Source organism: Miniopterus schreibersii (assembly GCF_964146895.1).
Source record: "Miniopterus schreibersii genome assembly, chromosome: 13".
In the NCBI taxonomy this organism is placed as follows: domain Eukaryota; kingdom Metazoa; phylum Chordata; class Mammalia; order Chiroptera; family Miniopteridae; genus Miniopterus; species Miniopterus schreibersii.
In genome coordinates, this window is record NC_138113.1 from 2166608 (window position 1) to 2187968 (window position 21361).

Genomic DNA, 21361 nt, shown 5'->3' on the forward strand with positions numbered 1-21361 from the left:
CACCGAGCATCCCTACTACGTGCTGGGAAAGGAGTCATTTCTCTTGTAAAAAAAAAAAAAAATGTGTATATTCCACTTACTGATGCCTCACCGGTGACTCTTGCGTGTGCCCTGCCCGGGGATTGAACCAGCAACCCTGGCGTGTCGGGACACAACACCGTAACCGACTGAGCTACCCGCCAGAGCGTGCAAAATATGTTTAAAGGAGCAGACGGGTGCATTCGCAACCTGGAAACACTGGCATCGTTAAAGGCGCAGGACTAATCAGTACGTGCGGTAAGGCCGGGAGACCCTCGAGCTCTTACGTTCGGAGACGGCTCTGCCCTCTCGCAGTGCGGTTCTCCTCTGCCGCTCCCGCCTGACTGTGTCCCGTGGTACGACCTGCCTTCGATGAAGGTGATGTAGTCCTTGTAGGAGCAGAGGGGGCCGGCCAGGATGCCCATGAAGTTGCAGTTGTAGCTCAAATACTCCAGGAGGCTGGGCATACGCCTGCGTGAACGACAGCAGCTGTGAGACGCGACCGGCGCTCTCGGGAAACTCGGCGAGAACCACCGCCTTCCCCCTCGCCGCTCCCGCCACGTCCCACATAAAACAAGCTTTATTTTCCACCTGCTTCCACACAATAAGGATCCTGAAAGACCAGGACACAGTCGTGCTCAGCAGCAGCTCTGGACAAAAGAGCCTGCACGCAGATCCCTATGAGCAACTGCAAATTCCTCACGAGAGAAACCTGCATGGACAAGGCCTGGCAGAAAGAGCCACCCCCACCGGTCAATCATTCGCTCATTTAAAACGTCCGTGTGCACCTACTACGCGCTCACACGCGCCAGCGTCTAGATACCGCAGTGAACAGAGAACCTGCACGCACAGAGTTGAGCTAAGAGCTGCGGGAAACACACCAAGAATGTATAAAATATTCCCAGAGCTGCTAAGCACTACGAAGAGAAGGGGCTATGCTGTTATAGTAATAAGGCAGAGGAGGCCTCTCAGACAGGACGGCTTTGAGCAGAGACCCGAAGGAAGTGAGAGAGGGAATCGAGTGACTCTCGGGGACAAGGGTCCCAGGCAGAGGGACCGGTGATGCCAAACCCCTGGGCTGGGGCATGTGGGCAGCCCCGGGGCCTGGGAGGCCGGAGCAGACGGGACCAGGGCAGAGGAGAAGGGAGGCGGCGGGAGCCGAGATGGGGGACACCCAGGGCTTTATCCTGCAGGCGAAGGAAACCTACAGCAGGCGTCTCAATACCCTTGTCTCAAAAGAACCACAGCCCCTGTGTGCGGACAGGGCAAGGGTGGGGGTGGAAGGCCAGGCAGGAGGCGCCCTGGCTCGGGGGGGGGGGGGGGCATCCGTGCACAGCCCGCAGGGCAGCCGTGGGTTTGCTAACGGACTGGGCGTGGGTGAGAGAGAGAGGAAATCGAGGCTGTCTCCCAACATTTTTAATGCTTCGAGGTCAAGCCCCAACGGCACATGTCGCCTAAAGTCTACCAAGCATGTTAGTTCTCAGTGCGGGTGCCAGGTAAACACTGGTTAGTGACACAGGAGACTCCGCAGACTAGATATACCATCATGTAAATGAGTTAATTTTTGAGAACCGGCTCCATGTATCGATTCTGCTGTCCACTGATATAAATCATCATAAATAAAAGGGCTACGCCTGGGAGCAGGGAGCAGGCTCTCGGGCGTGTTACCGTCCCTCCTTTCTCTCTAGAACGAGCTGTCCCCTGAAAAAGCACAAACACTCTGTGGGGCCAGGGGCAGGGGACAGAACCCCTCAGACATATTTTTATAAAAAACGAGCAGAGAGAAAGCAGTGTTCCCTGCCCACCTGGCACCAGCTGGGCCGCCGCCTAACCAGGGCTCCCTGTTAGTTTCCTCACAATCACTTGTCTGCCTCTCCAAGTGTTTTGAGCCGTGAGCATTTTCTCTGGAGGGCTCCCAGCTGATCAGAGGGAAAGGTCCCCAGCAGCGTCCCCCCGCAGTCCCGTTTCATGCTGAGCCCGCCCCCTGCCCGGCCCTCCAGCACCGGGCCGCGCCCTGCCACCACCCTCACAAAGGGCCTCCTTGTGCGTCCACAACAGAGCTCCATTGTCCATGCCAATGATTCCAAGACCAAAGCCGATGCCAACTTGTCCAAGTTCAGCCCAATCTCACCAAGTCAAACTATGTATCACAATTCGCAAGGACGGGAGATAGTTCTCAACCACGAAATTTGCTGAAAATAATTTCTGGCTCAACGGTCACATCCTAAAGGACGAGTCATTTAGGGATTGGGGCAGAAAACGGTAACATCTGCCATTAAAGTGAGAGCCAGGTATAATGCTATGTACGTCATGAATGGCATTAAATGAAAGATTCGTTCTGTCCTTCCGTAAATACTTATTTGATATCAACTATGTGTAGCCCGAGGTTAGGGCCTCTCAATCTCAGCGTTACTGACATTTTTAACAGTAATTCTTTGTTGTGGGGATGGAGGATGTGTCTCCAGCGTCCCTGGCCTCCACCCATTCGATGTCAACACCACCCCCTCCATTTGTGACGACAAAAATGTCTCCAGACATTGTCGCGTCTCCTAGGGGCACAATCGCGCCCCGCGGTGACCTGCTGTTAGGTGATGAGGGTGCAGTAAGACCAAGTTCTGTCCTCGGGTAGGAAGGGGAACAATCTAAATAAATAAATACCATCAGCCGATGATTCACGTTGCGAAGGAAAACAGAGCAGGCCCGGGCCGGGGTGTGATTCGGGGAAGGCAGGCGTGTTCCTGGCGGGGAGCGGGGTCTGCGCAGTCACCGGGGACTGAGCGGGGGAGGGTGGGGGCCACGGGCGCTTAGGTGCAGTGGTCAGAAGAGAGAACAGTTCATTCTCGCTTCTCAAAGGATCCGAGGGAGGATGTGTGTCCGGGGAAGACAATACAACTCCATGCACATGAAAAGCACCTCTGCCCGCCGGGCGGGGGGGCTGCAGAGGGCAGGAGGGAAAGTGGAGCCCGGCTGGGGAGCGATGACCGCAGACCCCGCAGGAAACAACAAAGCTGGGCTGGGGAATCCCGGCGGGAAGGGTGGGAGCTCAGCCAGGTTAGAGAGGGTCAGCCGTCAAGGTCAGGTGAGGGAGAGATCTCACAGAAACCGTTAACCGGCCTTGCTGGCGTGGATTTGCAGTAAGAGAAAGGCAGTTGGCCTACGTTTCTGCCCTAGGTCACTCGTGACAAATGGTACCATAATTTTAAATCCGGGGCATCAAATTCAAAATGAGCCCAGTGGGCGAGACCGGACGTTTTCCACTCTGGTTTCTCCCACTCCTCGGACAGTGGAGCAATGAGTTGAACTAGGTTTGGGGTTTTGCCAGTGGCTCTGTGAGAGACAGAGATGAAATGGGACCTGCGTCTCCACTGATGAGTGGTCACTGGGACAGCCCAAGGCTCACGGAGATCACGGAACCCGGGTCAGTTTAACCCCTCCGCAACGAAGCTCATTCACGTGTGTGTGCTGACATGTAAAGACCGACTCTAGGGACTATCAAAGTAGAAACTTCTAAAGGTGGGGAACACAGAAGGTGCTCCCGAAGACAGGCTCCCCGGGATCAGAGGTGCACACCGCGGGGAGGCCTGTCTACGGTCACACACGCGGCCTCCTTCGCCGGCAGCCGCGCCCGCGCCCGTCGGTTCTAGATTTTCAGGAAACAAGCGCTTCCGAAGTTTTTCTTTACGTAAAACAGGTATCTGATCTCTAATTAGATGATGTCAAGATCCTTCCAAAAAGTAAGCTGTTCCTTAAATTAGTCAACAGAGTTCCTACAATGAACGGAGCAGAAGCCAGGCCCAGAATGAGTTCCTCACACGGATGAGCACACCCGACTGGGTCTCCCGCATTTCAGAGCACGGCACCCACGTGCTGTGTGACTGTCACAGCTGACCGGGGCCTGCCGCCGAGTGCTGGTCCACAGAGTGTAGCTGCAATCATTACTCAGCACGACCGCAGGGCCGCCACGGAGACCAGGGGCTCTCCCGTCTTCAGGGAGCCGCAAGGGGGAGACTGAACATGCAGCGGGTCGCCTCATGGCACCCAGGAGGTGCACGCGGAACGAGGACACAGTCAGGGTGCTCTGGGGCCTTCGACAGGACGCCTAGCCCAGGCCGGCGGGGCGTGGGGGCAGGGAGGCGCGCCGAGGGAGGAGGCTTCCAGTGGCTTCCATGAAGGAAGCGCCTCCCGAATGACCAGGCCGCCCCGGCCAGGTGGGTACCGCGTGCCCCGGGCAGAATACAATCGAGAGGCACGCACCTTACAGCTAAATCTCTCTGCGACGGGGTCAGTTCTTCATCTTTTCGGAACATCCCTGAGAAATAAAAAAAAAAGATACTTTTATCAATTATGGTTTCTCCAAAGAATGGTGTTTTCCCACTCACACATTCATTGCCTTCCTCATTTGACATTCATGCTCTGATCCCAGTTTGGGTATAAAACTGTTTGGGGTAATCGGCTCCTTTCTGGCTCATGGCAACACCAGCTCCACGGACCCTCGAGCCACCCAACACGCCCAGGCCTGTGCAAGATGAATGCACACGTCGGGGAACTAATTTGACTTTTCTTTAGAGGAAATTATAACTAAGTGAAGAAATTCCCCACAGCAAACATGTCTTTTTATTTTCATGTTCATTTTTTTAAATTCTCACCCGAGGATATTTTTCCCCACTGCTTTTTCAGAGAGAGTGAAAGGGAGGGGGGAGGGGGAGGGAGAGAGAAACATCGACCGGGGCCGGGGATCCAGCCTGCAACCCAGGTCCATGCCCTTGGCCGGAATCAAACCCAGGACCCTCAGTCCGCAGGCCGACGCTCTGACCACCGAGCCCAGCCGGCCAGGGCAGCAAACCTATTTCATAGTAAATGCTGTGACTCTTCCAAAGGGGCATTCGAGCGTTTCTGTTATTGGATGACTTAAATGACCATCAGGACTGCGGAAGGGACCCTGGAGCCCTGAGACCTGGGCCCCTGCCCCCCTCGCCCCTCTGGCTTCCCCCAGACCGGAGGACGTGAAGGTGATCACACATCACATGCCAGATCCTAAACCCAACTTAAAGGCCACAAGAAGACTAGGTTAAGATGCAAACAGCACTTATAAAGCACGTGAGGGTCCTCCCCAGCACAGGGCACAGGGCACAGGGCACAGGGCACAGGGCACAGGGCACAGGGCACAGGGCACAGGGCACAGGGCGGGCGACACAGGCAGTGGGGCTGCGGCCGCCTAGGAAGCTCCGAGGCTCCTGCGAACGGCGGGCTGATGGGGAGGCTCCCCCAGCCTCTGAGGGACCAGAGTCTAACCCGCAGGGCGCGGGGCCCTGACCGGGCGCCTCCTATGGCACGGGGTCATTCCCCCGAGACGTAAGGTGGAGCTGTAAACTCTTACACTAAAAATACGCGTGCGTGTGTGCAGAAGGGGGAAGGGCGGGGAACTGCTCAAACTTTAACACGCATGTAGCACAGAGGTGAAGCAGGAGCTAAGAAAACTTCATTTAGACCGAACGTCTATTTCCTTTATATCCTGAATTGCCACTAACGTGGGTCACGTGTCTGAATCGCACTATTTTACTTTGTTTCTGTCACCGAATCGAGTGCAAAATTAAGGAGAAACACGGCAGAGAACCCGCACACGGTAACAGCCCTAAGTAGGCGTCGGCCTTTCCTTCCCCTGCCTCACCGCCCCCCCGCCCCCCTCTCACGAACGGCGGGGAGCGAGGGCAACGCCCCGAGAACAGACGCGCTGAGCGTGACCCCTTCCAGCGATGAGAAGTCAGTTCCTAAATTCTCACCGTCATGAACTTCGTAGGCCAAACTCGTGATCTTCTGGGTGAGTATCATCATGGGGCTGTGACAAAACAGAAAACAAATACGTTAAAAGAGTATGTTTTAAAGAACAGATGCAGGGACAAGTTTATTCTGCTTATACAACTACAAAATCCTGACATTTTCGTAACATAAAAAAAAGACCTCCAGGGAATTTCAAAGGGAGACCCGGGGGCTGCCGTGTTCGGGGAGGTGCAGGAGGCAGGGCTGCTGGGCCTCGCTCTGCAGAGCAAACGGGGGGGGGGGGGGGGCTCCTCCCGAAACGCGGTCGGGCGTGGGCGGGGCCGCGCCTCGGGGCACCTGGGAGCAGGGCCTCAGGCGCGCCCTCCAGGCGCCAGGTGATGCGAGGCCGGGGGAGGACCCCACAGACCTCAGACGGGCCGCCACCCCACCCCGCTCTGACTCGGCCCTTTTTCCAAACCCTGTGCTGCCGGCTGCCTCGGGCTGTACTTAGAGGCCACAACCGAGCTGCCTGGGGAGAGGGGACTGGGCGCCAGAATGCAGGACGCCGGGTAAGATGCGGGACAGAACAGGACAAAACTGGAAGGGAAAGAACAGGACATGTCTGCCGCCCGGTTCCAGGAGCCAGGCCCCAGGGGTCAGGGGCCCGTGAAAGACGCCCGGAGACAGCCACCCAAAGCGCACAAGCCCCGCACACTTTTAAGAAAAGAAGACTTTTAAAACCACGTGACAAGTAAGAGAGCCACCAGGGTACGTTTTTACAACTAGCACATTAGCTCACAGACAGAAGTGCTGCAGAACACTTAGCGCTAAGTGACTTATTAATACTTCTTGGAATTTTAATAAGACCAGGAGGCCGTGCTTGGGCCGCAGGTAGGGGTGAGTCCCCGCTGCAGGCCCAGGGCCCCCAGCCCCGCTGGCCCCGCCCCGCTGTCCCCCTCCTGCCCGCTGCTCAGAGCGCGGGACCGCTCGGCGTCCACGGCCACCCGCGGCCAGCACCAGCACCTTTAGACCCTGGCAGGACATTCATCCCTTCCAAATCGTCCACAGAGACATTCGTCGCAGGCCAGAGGGTCCTTGAACCTCGGTCCTTGACAGTCGGTCCTGTCTACAACGTCCATGAAGCCTGCGGTCCACGCTGACCCGTCCACCCAAGGCCTTGAGCCCTGAGTAGCCAGGCGCGGGAGGCAAGGAGGGTTCTCGCTGGCGATGCAGCCACAACGCCACTGTGGGGCCAATAAAACATGATGGGATTTTTTTTATGTATTAATCCTGGAGACCAAAAGTAGAATAAACGTTATGGGCCGTCTGAACCCAGGCGTCTCCTAAGTGCGGACGTTTTGGACAGGACCAAAGGTCCACCGGCCCTTAAACACGTAAAGAAAGGAGACGGCTTCTCACAGCGTCGGCAACGCCAAGAGCTCGTTTCAAACGTTCCCTCCACTGGCCCTGGCCGGGCGGCTCCGTTGGTTGGAGCATCGACCCGTCCGCCCCGATTCCCGGGCAGGGCACACACCGAGGTTGGGGATTAGATCCCCGGGCCGGGTGCCTGCGGGAGGCAACCGATGACGTTTCTCTCTCCCACCAATGTCTCTCTCTCTCAAATCAATAACAGCATATCCGTGGGTGAGAATTTAAAAAGATTAAAAAAAAATAAATGCTCCTTCCACTGGCCATTAGATGCCCAGACCTGGACCCCTGAGGACTCACAGCTCATCCCTCTTCACCTAAAAGGCCAGGTCTCCCGAAACTGTCCGGCGATGGTGGCGCCGAGGCCGAACCTACGGGAGGGAGGAGACTCCTCCAGGCTCCCGGCGGTTCTCCCGCCCCCCCCATGGAGTGACTCCCCCCCCACCCAGGTGCCCGCTGCGGGTGAGCTGTGCCAGGGATTCTACGAGCCTCTGAGGGTTACACACTGTCCCGCAGGTTCCATTTCCCTGGGGGGACACTCGTTTTCTCACTCTGCCTAATTCTGTTCACAGTTCAGTTCAGGGATGAATTACAAAATACCCCTCGGTTCTGAATTCTAATTCCCATGTCACCTTAAAACATAATGAGCCCGGCCAGTGTGGCTCAGTGGTTAAGCGTCATCCCAGGAACCATGAGGTCACTGGTTCGATTCCCGGTCGGGGCACAGGCCCGGGTTGCGGGCTCGATCCCGTCAGGGGCGTGCAGGAGGCAGCCGATCAATGACTCTCATCATTGATGTTTCTCTCTCTCTCTCCCTCTCCCTGAAATCAATAAAAGATATATATTTTTTAAAAATCTATTATTCCTCCTGCCCGTGTGTTCTCTGCTCTGCGTGAACGCACCCACCACACTGCTCCGTAATCACGCGTCTGCTTCTCGGAGGCCGCAGAAGGCACGGGCTAGTTAACAGCGGGAGCCGGCCGTGCTTAGCTCTGCGCTCCAGGGCCCGGCGTACACACGGGCTCAAGGCGCTGACTGCTTTGCAGAAACGTCTCACCATCTTTCCGTTTCCTTTACTGGTGATCGTTAGCCCTGAACACGCCCTTTGTTTTGTTTTGTTTTTTGTTTTAAATGTATCTTTATTGATTTCAGAGAGAGAAGGGAGAGGGAGAGAAACATCAATGATGAGTCATTGACGGCTGCCTCCTGAGCGCCCCCTGCTGGGGACTGAGCCCGAAACCCGGGCCTGTGCCCTGACTGGGAATCGAACCTCGATCTCCTGGATCCTAGGTCGATGCTCAACCGCTGAGCCGCGCTGGCCGGGCTCCCTTTGATTTTGAATTAGCACAGTTCCACTGCCTCTGGTCCTAACTGTCACAGGGTGTGGCCGGGGCAGCTAGGGAGGGACGCGGAGGAGTAAGTTATGGACACAAGTAAAGCAGCACTGCAGTTCAGCAAGGGGCGAGCAGATGAATGACAGCCCCGAAAAGGAAAGCAGAGGGGGACAGATGAGCCAGCGCAGGCGTGGGCGTCACCAGGGGACGGGGCAGCAATGGGGGAGTCAGGACACATCTCCGCCCGGTGCGCAGAGAACACCCTTCTAAGTGAGAACGGCCCCAGCATAAGATTAACTGCGGTGCCTTTTCCTGCTCCGGCGACAGTCAGAGCGACCGCCCAACCACCTCATTCACACCTTTACTGACGTTTTAACTCCTGCTGACTTTGCCTCCAACAGTCCACCGCTTCCCAGAAAGTCTGAGATGAGCTTATGTGACTCAGAAAGACCCCCCGCTTCCCTAGGGTGCAGGCCGCAGAGGGCGGAGGGAGAGGAGGCAGGCGGCTCCAGGACTCCTCCGGGCGAGGCCAGGGCTGCGGGTGGAGCCCCGCACCTTCCAGGTGGCGGCACCGCTGTCTTTCAGTGGAAGCACAGGTGTTTCTCCCATGGGCACTGCACTAGGAAAGTGGAAACTATGGCTCTAACTGTTCAAAATAAATACTTGGGCCCAGCCGGGGCTGGTTGGGGGTCGTCCAGGGCACCGAAAGGTTGCCGGTTCGATTCCCGGTCAGGGCACATGCCCGGGTTGTGTGTTCAATCCCCGGTTGGGGCACGTACAGAAGGCAACCAATCCATGTTTCTCGCTCACGTTGATGTTTCTCGTGGGTTTCGGGCAGAGAAATGTGGAGCCAGGGGTGGGGAGGTGCAGGCAGGAGGGCCTGGGGACAGCACCGGGGGTGGCAAGTGCAGTCCAGCTACCTTCTGAAGGTCAAGCCAACAGGAGTCGATGGTGATTTGACAGGACTCACTGCAGGGTTTGAGAGGAGATGCCACCCAGGTTTCTGACCAGAGCACCTGACCGGAGCTGACCGAGAGGGAGGCGGCGGGAGCAGGGAAAGGACCAGGCATCCAGGGTTGGGGTGGTTAAAAGGCCCGCCTATCAGACAGCGGGTGGAGATGGGAGAAAAGGCAGCTGAAGGCTCGTCAGAAAGCTCAGCTTAGATCCTGACCTCACTGCTTATCAACTGGGCAAGACCGGGAAGCTGTCCAACGTCCCCTCCCAAGTTATCTACAAAATGGGGCAATAATGCCACTGCGTGGGTCAAATAAAAGAGCAGCGTGAGGGGTGCTGAGAGGCTTTCCCTCTAAACAGGAGATAAACGGGAAGGTGAGTAATTAAGGGTGTGACAAGCCAAAGGAGTGATGTGAAGAAACGTGCAGAGAGGCAGAGGCGGGACACCTCAAACAGCGGTCATTTCACCTGGGCCTGTAAGGCCCACGAGGCTCGGAAATGCAGACACAGCCGGGCGGGGTGGCCAGGAGGAGCGGCCAGGGCGGGCAAAGGGCGAAAGTCCCAGGGGTGAGTGCAGTTCTGTCCCCTGAGCCTCGGGAGGCTGAAGAGGGAAGGGGGAGGCAGGCGGGGGGCCGGGTGGGGCGCGCTCCGCTGAGGGCTCTGAGGGACAGCTGCCCCCTTTCTAGAGCCTTAAGAATCGGTGCAGGTCTCTGATAAAAGTCATTACAGCACAGGGCTCTGCGACTGGGCGCGAGGTCAGGGAGAGGGAGAGGGCTCGGGTGGGTGGGAAGCGACCGGTAACCACGCCCGTTTGCTCCTGGCAGCCTGAACTACTTTGACAGCAGTAACCAGAATGTTCCCTCGTACCAAAGGTAGGTCAAGGTGTCAGGAGACTCCCACAGGCTGGCACAGGATAAATGGGACACTAGGGCTCAGCGGCTTAATAATTTACATCAAGCCTACTTGCAGCAGAGCTGCTGGGCCCGGGGGGAGAGGATGGTGCAGCAGCGAGGGGCTCCTAGGGTTCCCGTCACAGGGCCCAGAGTTGCCTAAACCCAGACTCCCAGCTTAACATGGCTTCTAAGAGGAGGGAACGTGGCCATCGCACCTGTAGGCCAAATGCCCTGTCCCTCTATGCCGGGAAACACGGTCACCTATGAAATCACTTGGCACCGGGCCACGGCACAGAGAATGCCCAGTGGATCTCAGCCGACTGGACCCACGGGAGTCACCAGGAACCCGAGTTACTGAGCGCCGGAGGCTATCTGCTCAGCCTGAAATACACAGGGCGTCCCCCAAAATGTACACCCTCTTTAACAGCTGATGGCTCAACTGATGATTCTTTCCCTTCAGATTTAACCCACTGGAATTAATAATGGTACTGTGAATACATTATTCTGGGACACCCTGTGTTCTTGATCTGAACGGAAAATTACGTCACATGTACCTTTTTGGTGGATCCGTTAAGCCGCCCCTGTGGCATTACAAACATCAGCGGTCTCCAGTCAGAACTCATTACCTGTCTTCATGCCGAGAAATGTGTTCTCGCTTCCACCTGCACATCACTTATCCACGGAGGAGGGAAGCATTTCCCCTTCATCTTCTGTCTCAATACTACGTACTGAATAATCCAGAGGGGGCTCCCCACTGACCCCCAGTCCTGCCGTTTCTGCTCTGTCCGTTTACTGCTGGCCCTGGCCTCCGGGGCCTGTCTGTCGGTCCCACGTGTCTACACGGCTGCTGCTTTACCAACTCTGGGTCCTGCGCTGACCCTGCTACCCTCAAGCGCTCGGGGGGCCTCCTCTCCCTCCGAGCCCCAGCGACGGGTGGACCTGAGAGGCATCGCCGACCGCCGTCCTTAGGACAGTGATTCGCTACCATTTCCCCAGTGAGCCCTCTCCTGTGTCCTATAGTAGTTTTATAGTTTTCTGCACAGAGGCCCCGAGCCTTCCTTTCCACATATATTTCTAGGTATTTCAGTCTTTATGGCTGCGGGAACTAGGACCCTTTTCCTATTATATTTTCTCACTGATTATTGCCGACTTAAAGGAAAGATGGGCAGCTGGACCCTGGGCCGCTTGGCGCCCCCGGGGTTCGCTCGCCTGCAGTCCTAGGACTCCGACGTCAATTTGGAAAGTCGTGATTTCACAACATTGTTAATTTCTATTATCAACATGCATACGCTGCATTAGTGGAGAACATCCCTTTTGTTTCTACCTTATATCAAATGCTTAATTCAGTTCTTATTTATCAAAATGCAAGTATTCAAAGCAGTGAATTTACCCCTGGGGCGGTACAGCTTTGCCCGCATTGCTCGGTTTTCCCCCAGTTTTCTCTCCGTAGCTTCTACTTTCTTCTTTACTGAAGTGTAAGTACTGATTCAGAAAGTGTCTGCGTAATGCCACTCTGAGCAAGACCAGTTCGGCCACTGTTCTCAGGAAAATGGAATTTTCTACATGATTCTGATTCTTCTGAACATACACAACTAGTTCCTCCTTTCATTTCAGTGCGATGACATGTGACCTGGGTCTCTTCTTCAAGTTCACGGTGGCCCAAGGTACTTATGGGTCCTGCGCACAGGCCCACTTTCTCCACGAGACCCGTCATCTGGGAGCTCGCCCACCAGCGTCTGGCCTCCGTTTCCAGACTCCAGGTGTATTTCAATCCCACTCAACATACTGCTAATTGGACCGCCTCGTTTTCTTACTGTATTTAATCAGTTTTGCTTTGGCTTGGCTGTGTTCTTTTGAATGCAGGTTTATTTTTAAACTGTTTAATAAAAGTAAAATCCATTTTAATCTCATTAAGGAAAAAGGGAACTTCATCTCCTACGATTCCCTTGTTTCGCAGCAGTGGTTTCTCTCCAAGCTCCACATCTTTGGTCCATTTCTACTGTCAAACAATTATTTTCATAGATCCCATGATTTGATTTGTCTCATTTTTTTCCACATTAGTTGTCCTTAAATTGGATTTTCTGGTCACTGTCTACCCCGTTCAGATGACTCAGGACTGACTTAAAAGCAGGTCTCCTGTATCTCCTTCCAGAGAGAGCGGCCGGGCTGGGCAGAGAGAACACAGGGGTTGGTCTTCAACTCCCCCACCGCGTGCCGAGTCGTTAGCCGGTGCCCCTTATAAAGACCGTGAGCAAGTTAGTTCTTAGGGACTCGGCCCGCCCTTATCTCCTAACGGGCACTCGGTCCGTTCTGCTACAGGCAGAGAGAGCCGCAGAGAGACCGAAGCCCCTTTGAGGGAACACAAGCCAGAGTATATTTCCACCGCTCGGCTGGATACGGGATAGAAGCAAGCAGAACATTTCATGAACGTGAGATGCCAAGAAGCAATATCCACGCTCAAGGGCGTTCTCCAGGAGATTCAGACAGATGCAGCTCACCCCAGGACCTCTGCCCCAAGCAAAGCCCGTGGGTGCTAAGAGGCAAGAACAGGTGCTCAGAGCTGCCGCAGAAGCTGCGCGTGGCCGTGCGAAAGGCACTCGGAGACGGAGGGCGAGAAAGGGGAGCGGGGACCAGGCTCGCGGGGGCGGGTCTGCAGGCTGTGCGGCCGCAGGAACTTCGACCAGGACCGGGAAACGCTCCTAACGTCAGGATGCCACAGGACAAGTTTAAATGCTACGTATTTAAAATATTTTAAGTCAACATAAAAGGACAGGTTATCTTATGATTATATAACTCTATAAAAGACAACTTTACAAGAAGAAAATTTCTAAATTCATAAAGGGCTTTTCAACCACAATGTTTAGTAACAGCTTTTCATTTGAACTACTAAATGCAACTGTATTTTGTCCTTTAACCAACATGTTAGAATAGAAAGAAAAGAAAAAGAAAAACAAAAAAAAAACCACAACAGGCTACTAAATCAAAGTTTTCATCTTACCCTGAAAAATCAGCAGAATATTGTCCATAATCAAAGATATAGACTCTAGTAATTTGGCACACTATGAGGTATCCCAAAGCAAACACAAAACAATATCTGGAAAACAAAAATAAGCTGGATTAGTGAAAATAAAAGGTTCATTTTGTTAAAGAATACATTTAAGTAACTTATCAGACTATGTGACATGGCTGGAAACCTCAGTATTACTGGGTCTGCTCCACAATGGCTTTCTTCCATAAATGATGGAAACTCTTTCCTAGTTCCCGCTTGTTTACTGGAATCCTGCACCGTGGTCAGCGGTGAGAGCATTCGCCTGCTGCCTTCGTTCACTTTTTCCTTCTGGAAGGCCTCCGTGCACCCAATTCCGGACCTGAAAGTCACGCTCACAAAAGCATAAAACTGCGAGTACTGGTATTTGTTCTATTAATTCCTCCTTCTTTCCGGAAACCAAAATTTAGCCAGAAATATCCAGCTGACAGGTACATTAAACAAACCCTTAATAGGACTTTTTAAACTTGTCCTCACCAGTCTACAAGCACACATCCTTTGTGTGCATCAGCTGTGCCATTGCATTGAGGCATGAAAAGGCAGTGACTTTCACAGTCTTAAAATGCTTGGAAGCGAGTCACAATAACTAAGAACATAGTACGGGGGAAGAATTTACATGGCAACAGAGGAGAACACAGACCGAGAAGCAGATCCTAGGACATAGGACACCACGTAAAGGGCAGGCCGCAAGGCCAGTTAGCGGGATGGATGGACGGACGGACGGATGGATGGATGGGGGGTCACCCAAGTAGTTCACGACCTGGGTGGGGAAAGGGTGCTGGACCTGCATGTGCACAATTCTAGGCAGATTAGAGAATTATATCCAATACAAAACCAAAACACATAGAAGCTGTGGACAAATATTCAAATGTGCTCCAATGGGGGAAGGACTTTCTAAACACACACACACACACACACACACACACATATATAAATAGAAGAAATCAATAGAAAAAAACAATATGTTTTGCTAAGTTAAAATCTTAAACTTTTCACGAAGGCAATTCAGGTGGTTTTATGAAAGAGCCCTTTCAAACGTTAGACAAATCGGTAATTTGATCTGTTTGAACACTCCTGAGCAAAGGAAAGGGAGGAAAGCTTCCTGATGCAAATGTTCTCCAAAGTTAACATATTCCTGACAGGCACATCTGATGAAACAGCACATACGCATACTCACACGGTATTGACAAACCAAACTGAAAATAATTTCTTTAAGTCATGTGGCCGATTGCACTTTCCAAAGGTGGCTGCAGCAATATCTCCCAGTTCATAGGCTCTCCCACAACCTGACCGGCTCGCCCACCGAGAGGAAGTCCATTTCCTTTCCCACCCTGAACCCAGGCTGGCCCTCGACCTGCACTGACCAGTAGATTATAGCAGCAGTAACACGTTGCTACTCCCAGGCATAGCCCATAGTTAGCCTGGCAGTTTCTACTCCCTGCCTTTTGGAAGCTGGTTGTCAGGAAAGTGTGACTATCCTGAGGCCACCACACGTACAGGCTCTGGAGGATGGGACAAGGAAGAAGGAGGGAAGGAGTGAGCGAGACAGGGAGGCGCCGAGCAGGGTCAAGTCATAAGTGTGAGGAAGCTGATGCCAGGTGAAGAAGAGGTATCTGCGCGGTTGAGCTTTCCCTAAATTCCGGACCCACAAAATCATAAGCAAAACAATGTACCCATCTGTTCCAGGTCACTATTGGTGTAGTGACATAATCAGAAGAGAAATCAGTGAAAATAGGGTGCTATCAAAATGAAAGCCTGAAACAGCCCTGGCTTTAGGACAGAGTAGCAGGTGGGAGCAGAGAGGCCTGCAGGACATGGTTAGCGAAGACTTGAAGGGCAGTGCGGAAACTGTAACTGGAGGCTAGCGAGAAGGCAACCCATGCGACATAGTGGCAGAAACTGGGTAACACTGTTGCTTGTCCTAATAGGGAAAACAGGACGTATACCTAATAAAGTGCCAACCGGTTTCTTTTACATGCCTATGACAAAGTATGGCTAGAGAGAGATGAACTAAAAAAGAAAGGTGTTCAGGTCTTTGAGCTTAAATTGAGAAAAAAACCGAAAAGGCTCAGGACATCTTCCCAGTCAGCAAAATATTCTTGAAGTAATCAAAGTAAATATGAAGTCAGGGGTACTCTCCGATGACACCTCAGAAAGATTTAAGGGCACACCTTTCTAGAACCTCTCAGATTAAAAAAAGAATTTCTAAGAATCTTAAGGGCCTGCCTCTTAGACAAGAATGTTTGTAAGAATATTATGGGTGTTGTCCCACAGCCCTTTCAGAACAAAATAAAAGGAGACTGTCCAAGAGATTTGTGGGTGCAGCTTCTGTCTAATGCATGGCCTTTATTATTATTTTTTCAATATATCTTTATTGATTTCAGAGAGAGGAAAAGAGAGGGGGAGAGAGAGAGAGAGACAGAAACATCAATGATGAGAGAGTCATTGATCGGCTGCCTCCTGCACGCCCCGACTAGGGATCGAGCCCACAACCCGGGCCTGTGCCCTGACCGGGAATCAAACCCCGATCGCCTGGATCCTAGGTCGATGCTCAACTGCTGAGCCACGCCCGACTGGGCTGCATGACACTTATAATCAGATACACAGGAAGCCCACATAGTTTTTAAGGGGGTTGTACAAAATTAGACTGAAAGGGAGAGACAGTTCAACATGAAAAGAGATCTTTAGGTCCCCAACAATCTACAGGTGTGTAGCAGCTAAGAAAGCTACTCAACTGCAAAATCTGGCCATTTCTTAAGAAAAAGGAAGGACAGTTCAGGGTGTGGAACCGAGAGCCACAGAGAACCACTTGCAGGGACTAGGCCTGGGGCCCAATCAAGGAAACAGTAACAGGTGTCTGTCTGGATTTCACAATTGCTATGGGCCAGAAATTGCTAAGTGACTTGCTTTCCCCTCCTGTTTTAACAGAAGTGGCTACTACAGTTCCTACAACTGTTCCTCCATTGTATACTGGGTACATGAGGGACCAAAAACTTGCCTCTTTAGTTTCCTGGTCCTCAGACAGAGAAGACTTGTACTTCAGGAACCACACACAAGAAGCCTCATTCATACTAGACCTGACTTAGATCACAAGTTAGAGATCTGGAGCTCAATGTCATAAAGAGGTAAGACTTTAGGGATCTTGGGAGAAAAGTGAGTACATGTAATGTAAATTGTGGGGGATGAATGTAAATTGGGGGGAACGGAGAACAGACTGCTTCCAATAACAACCCTCCCTGCTGCGCATGTAGCTCTGTACATCAAGAGTTGGAATATAATTCTCCGCCCTTTGCTTCTGGACTGGTTTATGAATACAATACAACGGAAATGATTTCCAGAAACTTCAAGGCCTGGTCATAAGGAGTCTTGCAGCTTCCCACCGGGTTTCTTGTAACGTTTATCCTTGGCACGCTCTCTGAGCCCAGCCGCCGTGTGTGAGCAGCCCACGCCCATGTGGAGATGCGACGCGTGGTGCTCCAGTCACCAATCCCAGCGGACCTCCCAGCCAACAGCCAACAGCGACTGCCCTCCAAACAAGAAAACCATCTGAGATGTCAAGCAGTCAAAAGCAAATGACTGCAGCCCCAGCCAACATTTAACAGCCACCACCCCAGACCCTAAGCCAAAACTGTCCAGCTGAGTCTAGTCAACACGCGGAACCATGAAAAAGAATAAATTGTTGTTAAGCCACGAAGTTTGGGGTGGTCTGTCATGCTGCAATAGACAACTGAAATAATTCCTTAATAACGTTTAGCACACTAAAAGCAATAGTAATTTAAGAAACTTGGCCTTAGTCAAGTAGGATTTATTTGATAAACGCGAGTATGATTCAATATAGGAAGACTAGTAATATATACCATCACAGTGATGAGTCATAGGGGGAAATAGTTATGACGGACACTAAACCTATGTCTTCTTCTCTTCTTTAGTTACATTTTTGTTCTAGATAATTTCATTATGGGGGATATAACTTGAAGCTTTTACACTGAACACCAGACTCATCTGACTGCCGACTTGACGTTGCCATATGAATATCTAACAGTATCAAACGTGACTTGGCCAAATGAGCACTCTTGATGAGCAAGTTGTTTCTCCCCAGCCTTCCCATCTCATAAATAACAAACTCCACCCAGCTGCTCGAGCCAGAAACAGTTGCTTTGTCTGTTTTCTTCAGGCCCCACAACCAATCTTCACGATGTTCTCGTTGTCTTTGTCTTTCAACAATGTGACTACAATGTATCTTGGTGAAAATCTGTCTGTTTATCCTACTTGGGGTTTGTGGAGCTTCTTGGACCTGGAGAGCAATATTTTTCATCAAATTTGGGACACTGTCGGCGATTATTTCCTCAAATGCTTTTCTGTCCCGTCCTCTCTCCACCCCTCTCCTGGAGCTCCCACTGCTCGTACGTTGGTACACGTGATGTCCCACGGTCTCCGAGGCTGTTTGTTTTAACTCGATATTGTTTTACACCTGTTCTACAGACTTGTTAATATCTATTGACCCATCTTTAAGTTTACTGATTCTTTCTTCAGCCATCCCAAACCACTAGTCAATTTTTCATTTTGGTTATTTACTCTTCAACTCTAGGACTTTCATTTGGTTCTTTTAATAGTTTCTGTTTATCTACCGATATTCCCTATTTGTTGAGTCATGGTCATCGTATCTTCTGATTCTTTGAACCTATTTATAATAGCTGCTTTGAAGTTTTGGGGGTCATTTAGAGACAGTTTTGATTGGCTGATTTTCTTGCTCTGTTTCTCCACAAAAAATGCTCTAGGGGTCACCGTGTGTCTGCCTATCTCAGAGGTCAGCCCCTGATAAGTCAGAGCTTGTGGTCAAACACCTTCAGCCAGTAAGGCTTCTGCCCTCTGCCGATGTACCTGTGCGTGGGTCAGAGAGCTCACTTAATGGCCCAGCAGTTTTCAAGTCTGCCTCAGCTTTTCCTCTCCCCCAGGCCTCCGGGCCTCCCCTGCCCATGGATGCAGCCTCCAGCCAGCCAGGGTTGTGTAGGGATCTTCTCAAGTCCCTTTGCAGCTCCCTCATTTCCAGGCTCTCTCTGCTCAATGCCCCAAACCAAGGCAGTTGCCAGCCCTGCCCTCGCAGAACTACTCTGCCAAGGAATGAAGCGAGCGGGTAACCTGGGCAAGAACACCACAGATTCCCACTGTTCTCACTCAGAAGTTGGCAGCTTTTCAGGAATACGTGCTTCTCAAGTTGGTGTCTTCCTTTTGGTCCATTTGCAGAGCCCTCAAAGGGTTTGGGCAAGTTCATCCAGCTTTCTAACTGTTTTGGGGGAGACAATGTCCCCACCTCTTCACTCCTTGATAGAAGCTCCATCAATTAAAACGGTGTTTCGGAGGCGAGCATGGAAACACTGTTTCTGTGGCAGGTAAACTAAAGTTCCAACACAGATCTAGAAGGTCAGAAACGTATCCACACCTTATGAAGTCCTGGTGGCAAAAAGAGACTGGCAGCCCTGGCAGGTTTGGCTCAGTGGTTAGAGCGTCAGCCTGCAAACGGAAGGGTCCCGGGTTCAATTCTGGTCAAGGGCACATACCTTGGCTGCAGGCTCGATCCCTGGCCCCGGTCAGGGCACGTGCAGGAGGCAACCAATCGATGTGTCTTTCTCACATTGATGTTTCTCCCCCCCCACTCTCTCTGAAAAGCAATGGAAAAAATATCCTTGAATGAGGGTTTTTTTAAAAAAGAGATTGGCAGAGCTCACTAGGGAGAGTGAACTGAGTTTCGTCAACGGGAAACCATCTCTATATTTGCTATTCTAACAGAAGAATTCAACAATACTTCTAAAAACCACCTTCTTTACCAGCAAAAGACATCCATGCTGTCTTCACACAAGAGTCAGAGTTCCCCCTTCTGCCCCCAGTCGCTTTAGAAAGCCACTGTCCTCTGCAGGGCCCACGTTAGACCCCTCCCTGGATACAGAGACACCCGATGCAGGTGCCTGGTGACCGGGACACACTCAGGTCCTTCCCGGCGACCTGCAGGTAACCGCAGGTCCCTCAGGAACACTCCGCTGTTCCCGGAGGGCAGGGCTTGCTGGCTTATCTGCCCCACCCTCCGGCCAGGCGTCCTCGCAGCAGGAACAGAGAGATCTCAATGGGCAATAAATATAATAAAAGTCGGGAGGGATTGTGTTTGTTCTTTCATGAAGCTTTATTCATGAGAAAAAGGCAAGGAGCTTAGCTGTGTTCACTAGACCAGGTGCAAACAGTGACGCCGAGACAGGGAGCCAGGCGATTCTTTCCTGTTCCCGCTGTGTTTACAGACGACAGACATGAACCCACCACCCAGCTATGGTTTGGCCTTTTTACAAAATCCAGCTTTTGCTCCCACACCTGGCTCAGGAACATAATGAAGTCAATTGTCCGTGACAAAGGAAATTTCCAAAGTTGGTTCAAATATACATAGAAAACTGGGTTTTTGGCTGTTGGTAATATGCAAGATTCTTTTCTCTTTCAAACTATAGACTTTTAGAGTTTACGTCAAGATGGAAGACCTCTGCTCTCCCCTTCTCTTCCACGAGGCGGCCAGGCAGCATCCCCAGTGGACACAGAGATGCAGATCTTTGCGGGGCCCTGACTGGCAAGACTATCACCCTCGAGGTCGAGCCCAGTGACACCACTGAGAATGTCAGAGCTAAAATCCAAACGAGGAGGGCATCCCGCCTGACCAGCAGCGTCTGGTTTTTGCAAGCAAACAGCCGGAGGATGGCCGCTCCCTGAGACTACAACATGCACACAGAGTCCCCGTGCACTTGGCGCTTGTCTGCGGGGTGGCATCATCGAGCTCACCCAGAAGTACAACTGCGACAAGACCGTCTGCTCCAAGTATTATGCCCACAAGAAGTGCAGCCTCACCAACAACCGGCGCCCCGAGAAGAAGGTTAAGCAGGGCCCCTCCACCTCCACTCAGGCCCGCAGAGCGGCCTCCTGCCCAAACCCCATGGCCCAGCAGCCTCAACAAAGTTTCCCTTTCACTGGGGGAAAAAAAGAGTTAAAACCTTGGATTCTAGTTCAAAACATCATCTAATTAACAGTCCCCAATTCTGGTGATAAATACGCAGTAACAGAAATTTTTAATAATATCAAAAACTACATTGGCCGACAATGTAATAATAGAATCTGTGGGCAACTGAGACACAATTGTCCACAAAAAAAGCACCAAGCGTTCAGCCTCTTCCAGCTGCTACTAAAACCAGGACTCTAGCCTGGCCAGCATGGCTCAGTGGTTGAGCGTCGACCCATGAACCAGGAGGTCACGGTTCGATTCCCGGTCAGGGCACATGCCCCGGTTTCCGATCGATCCCCAGGAGGGGGCATGCAGGAGGCAGCCGATCAATGACTCTCTTCATTGATGTTTCTCTCCCTCCCTCCCTCTCTCTCTCTCTCTCTCCCCCTTCCTCTCTCTGAAGTCAATAAAAACATATTCTAAAAAAACACAAAACCAGGACTCTGAAGAAAAATGTTTGGAACAAGCTCCACATCACCCCACCACTCCCCAGCCCAAAGGTCCTGGGCCTCCACCACGCAGGAGACCAGACGCTCTTCCGAGGCTGCATCTGAATAAAGGCCCCGATCTCCCTCCGCCGCACAGAGGATCACTGGTCTTTCTTCTATTACACTCAGGGGGGAAACGATTTAGGTGAGTAGAAAAAGAGAAAAGTGGTTTGATTAATTCTGTAAAGGCCTTAAAAGCAAGGAAGGCCACGCGAGTTTAGTTTCCCACGGTCCACCCTTGGGCTTGCAGCGCAGAGGTGGGAACAGGAAGACCCGGCCACGGCTGGGCTGCGCTGGGCCGGCCAGGGCCCCTCAGGACCGGGGCCTGGAGGGGGAGGGACCCTCCGTAGCCTGCCCCTGGCTGTGGGTTTCGGAAAACGGTCGGCTCGTGAGCAGAGTCGCCTGGGCTGTGC

General features: G+C 52.2%; 1 protein-coding gene across 5 annotated transcripts in view; it reads right to left on the reverse strand.

The window, feature by feature from the left end:
- The window catches only part of MBOAT2 (membrane bound glycerophospholipid O-acyltransferase 2), a 67706-nt gene that overhangs the window by 8923 nt on the left and 37422 nt on the right, over nt 1-21361 (reverse strand). For 3 of the 5 annotated variants that reach the window (XM_081156497.1, XM_081156499.1, XM_081156496.1), the window contains 3 exons: nt 5799-5854; nt 4273-4327; nt 306-489 (listed from right to left, as the gene is read on the reverse strand). In XM_081156497.1, the coding sequence (XP_081012623.1) occupies nt 306-489; nt 4273-4327; nt 5799-5854 (295 nt within the window). Of the gene's footprint in view, nt 1-305; nt 490-4272; nt 4328-5798; nt 5855-13382; nt 13479-21361 lie in introns of all 5 variants that reach the window. The other 2 variants (XM_081156500.1, XM_081156498.1) reach the window with 1 other exon arrangement.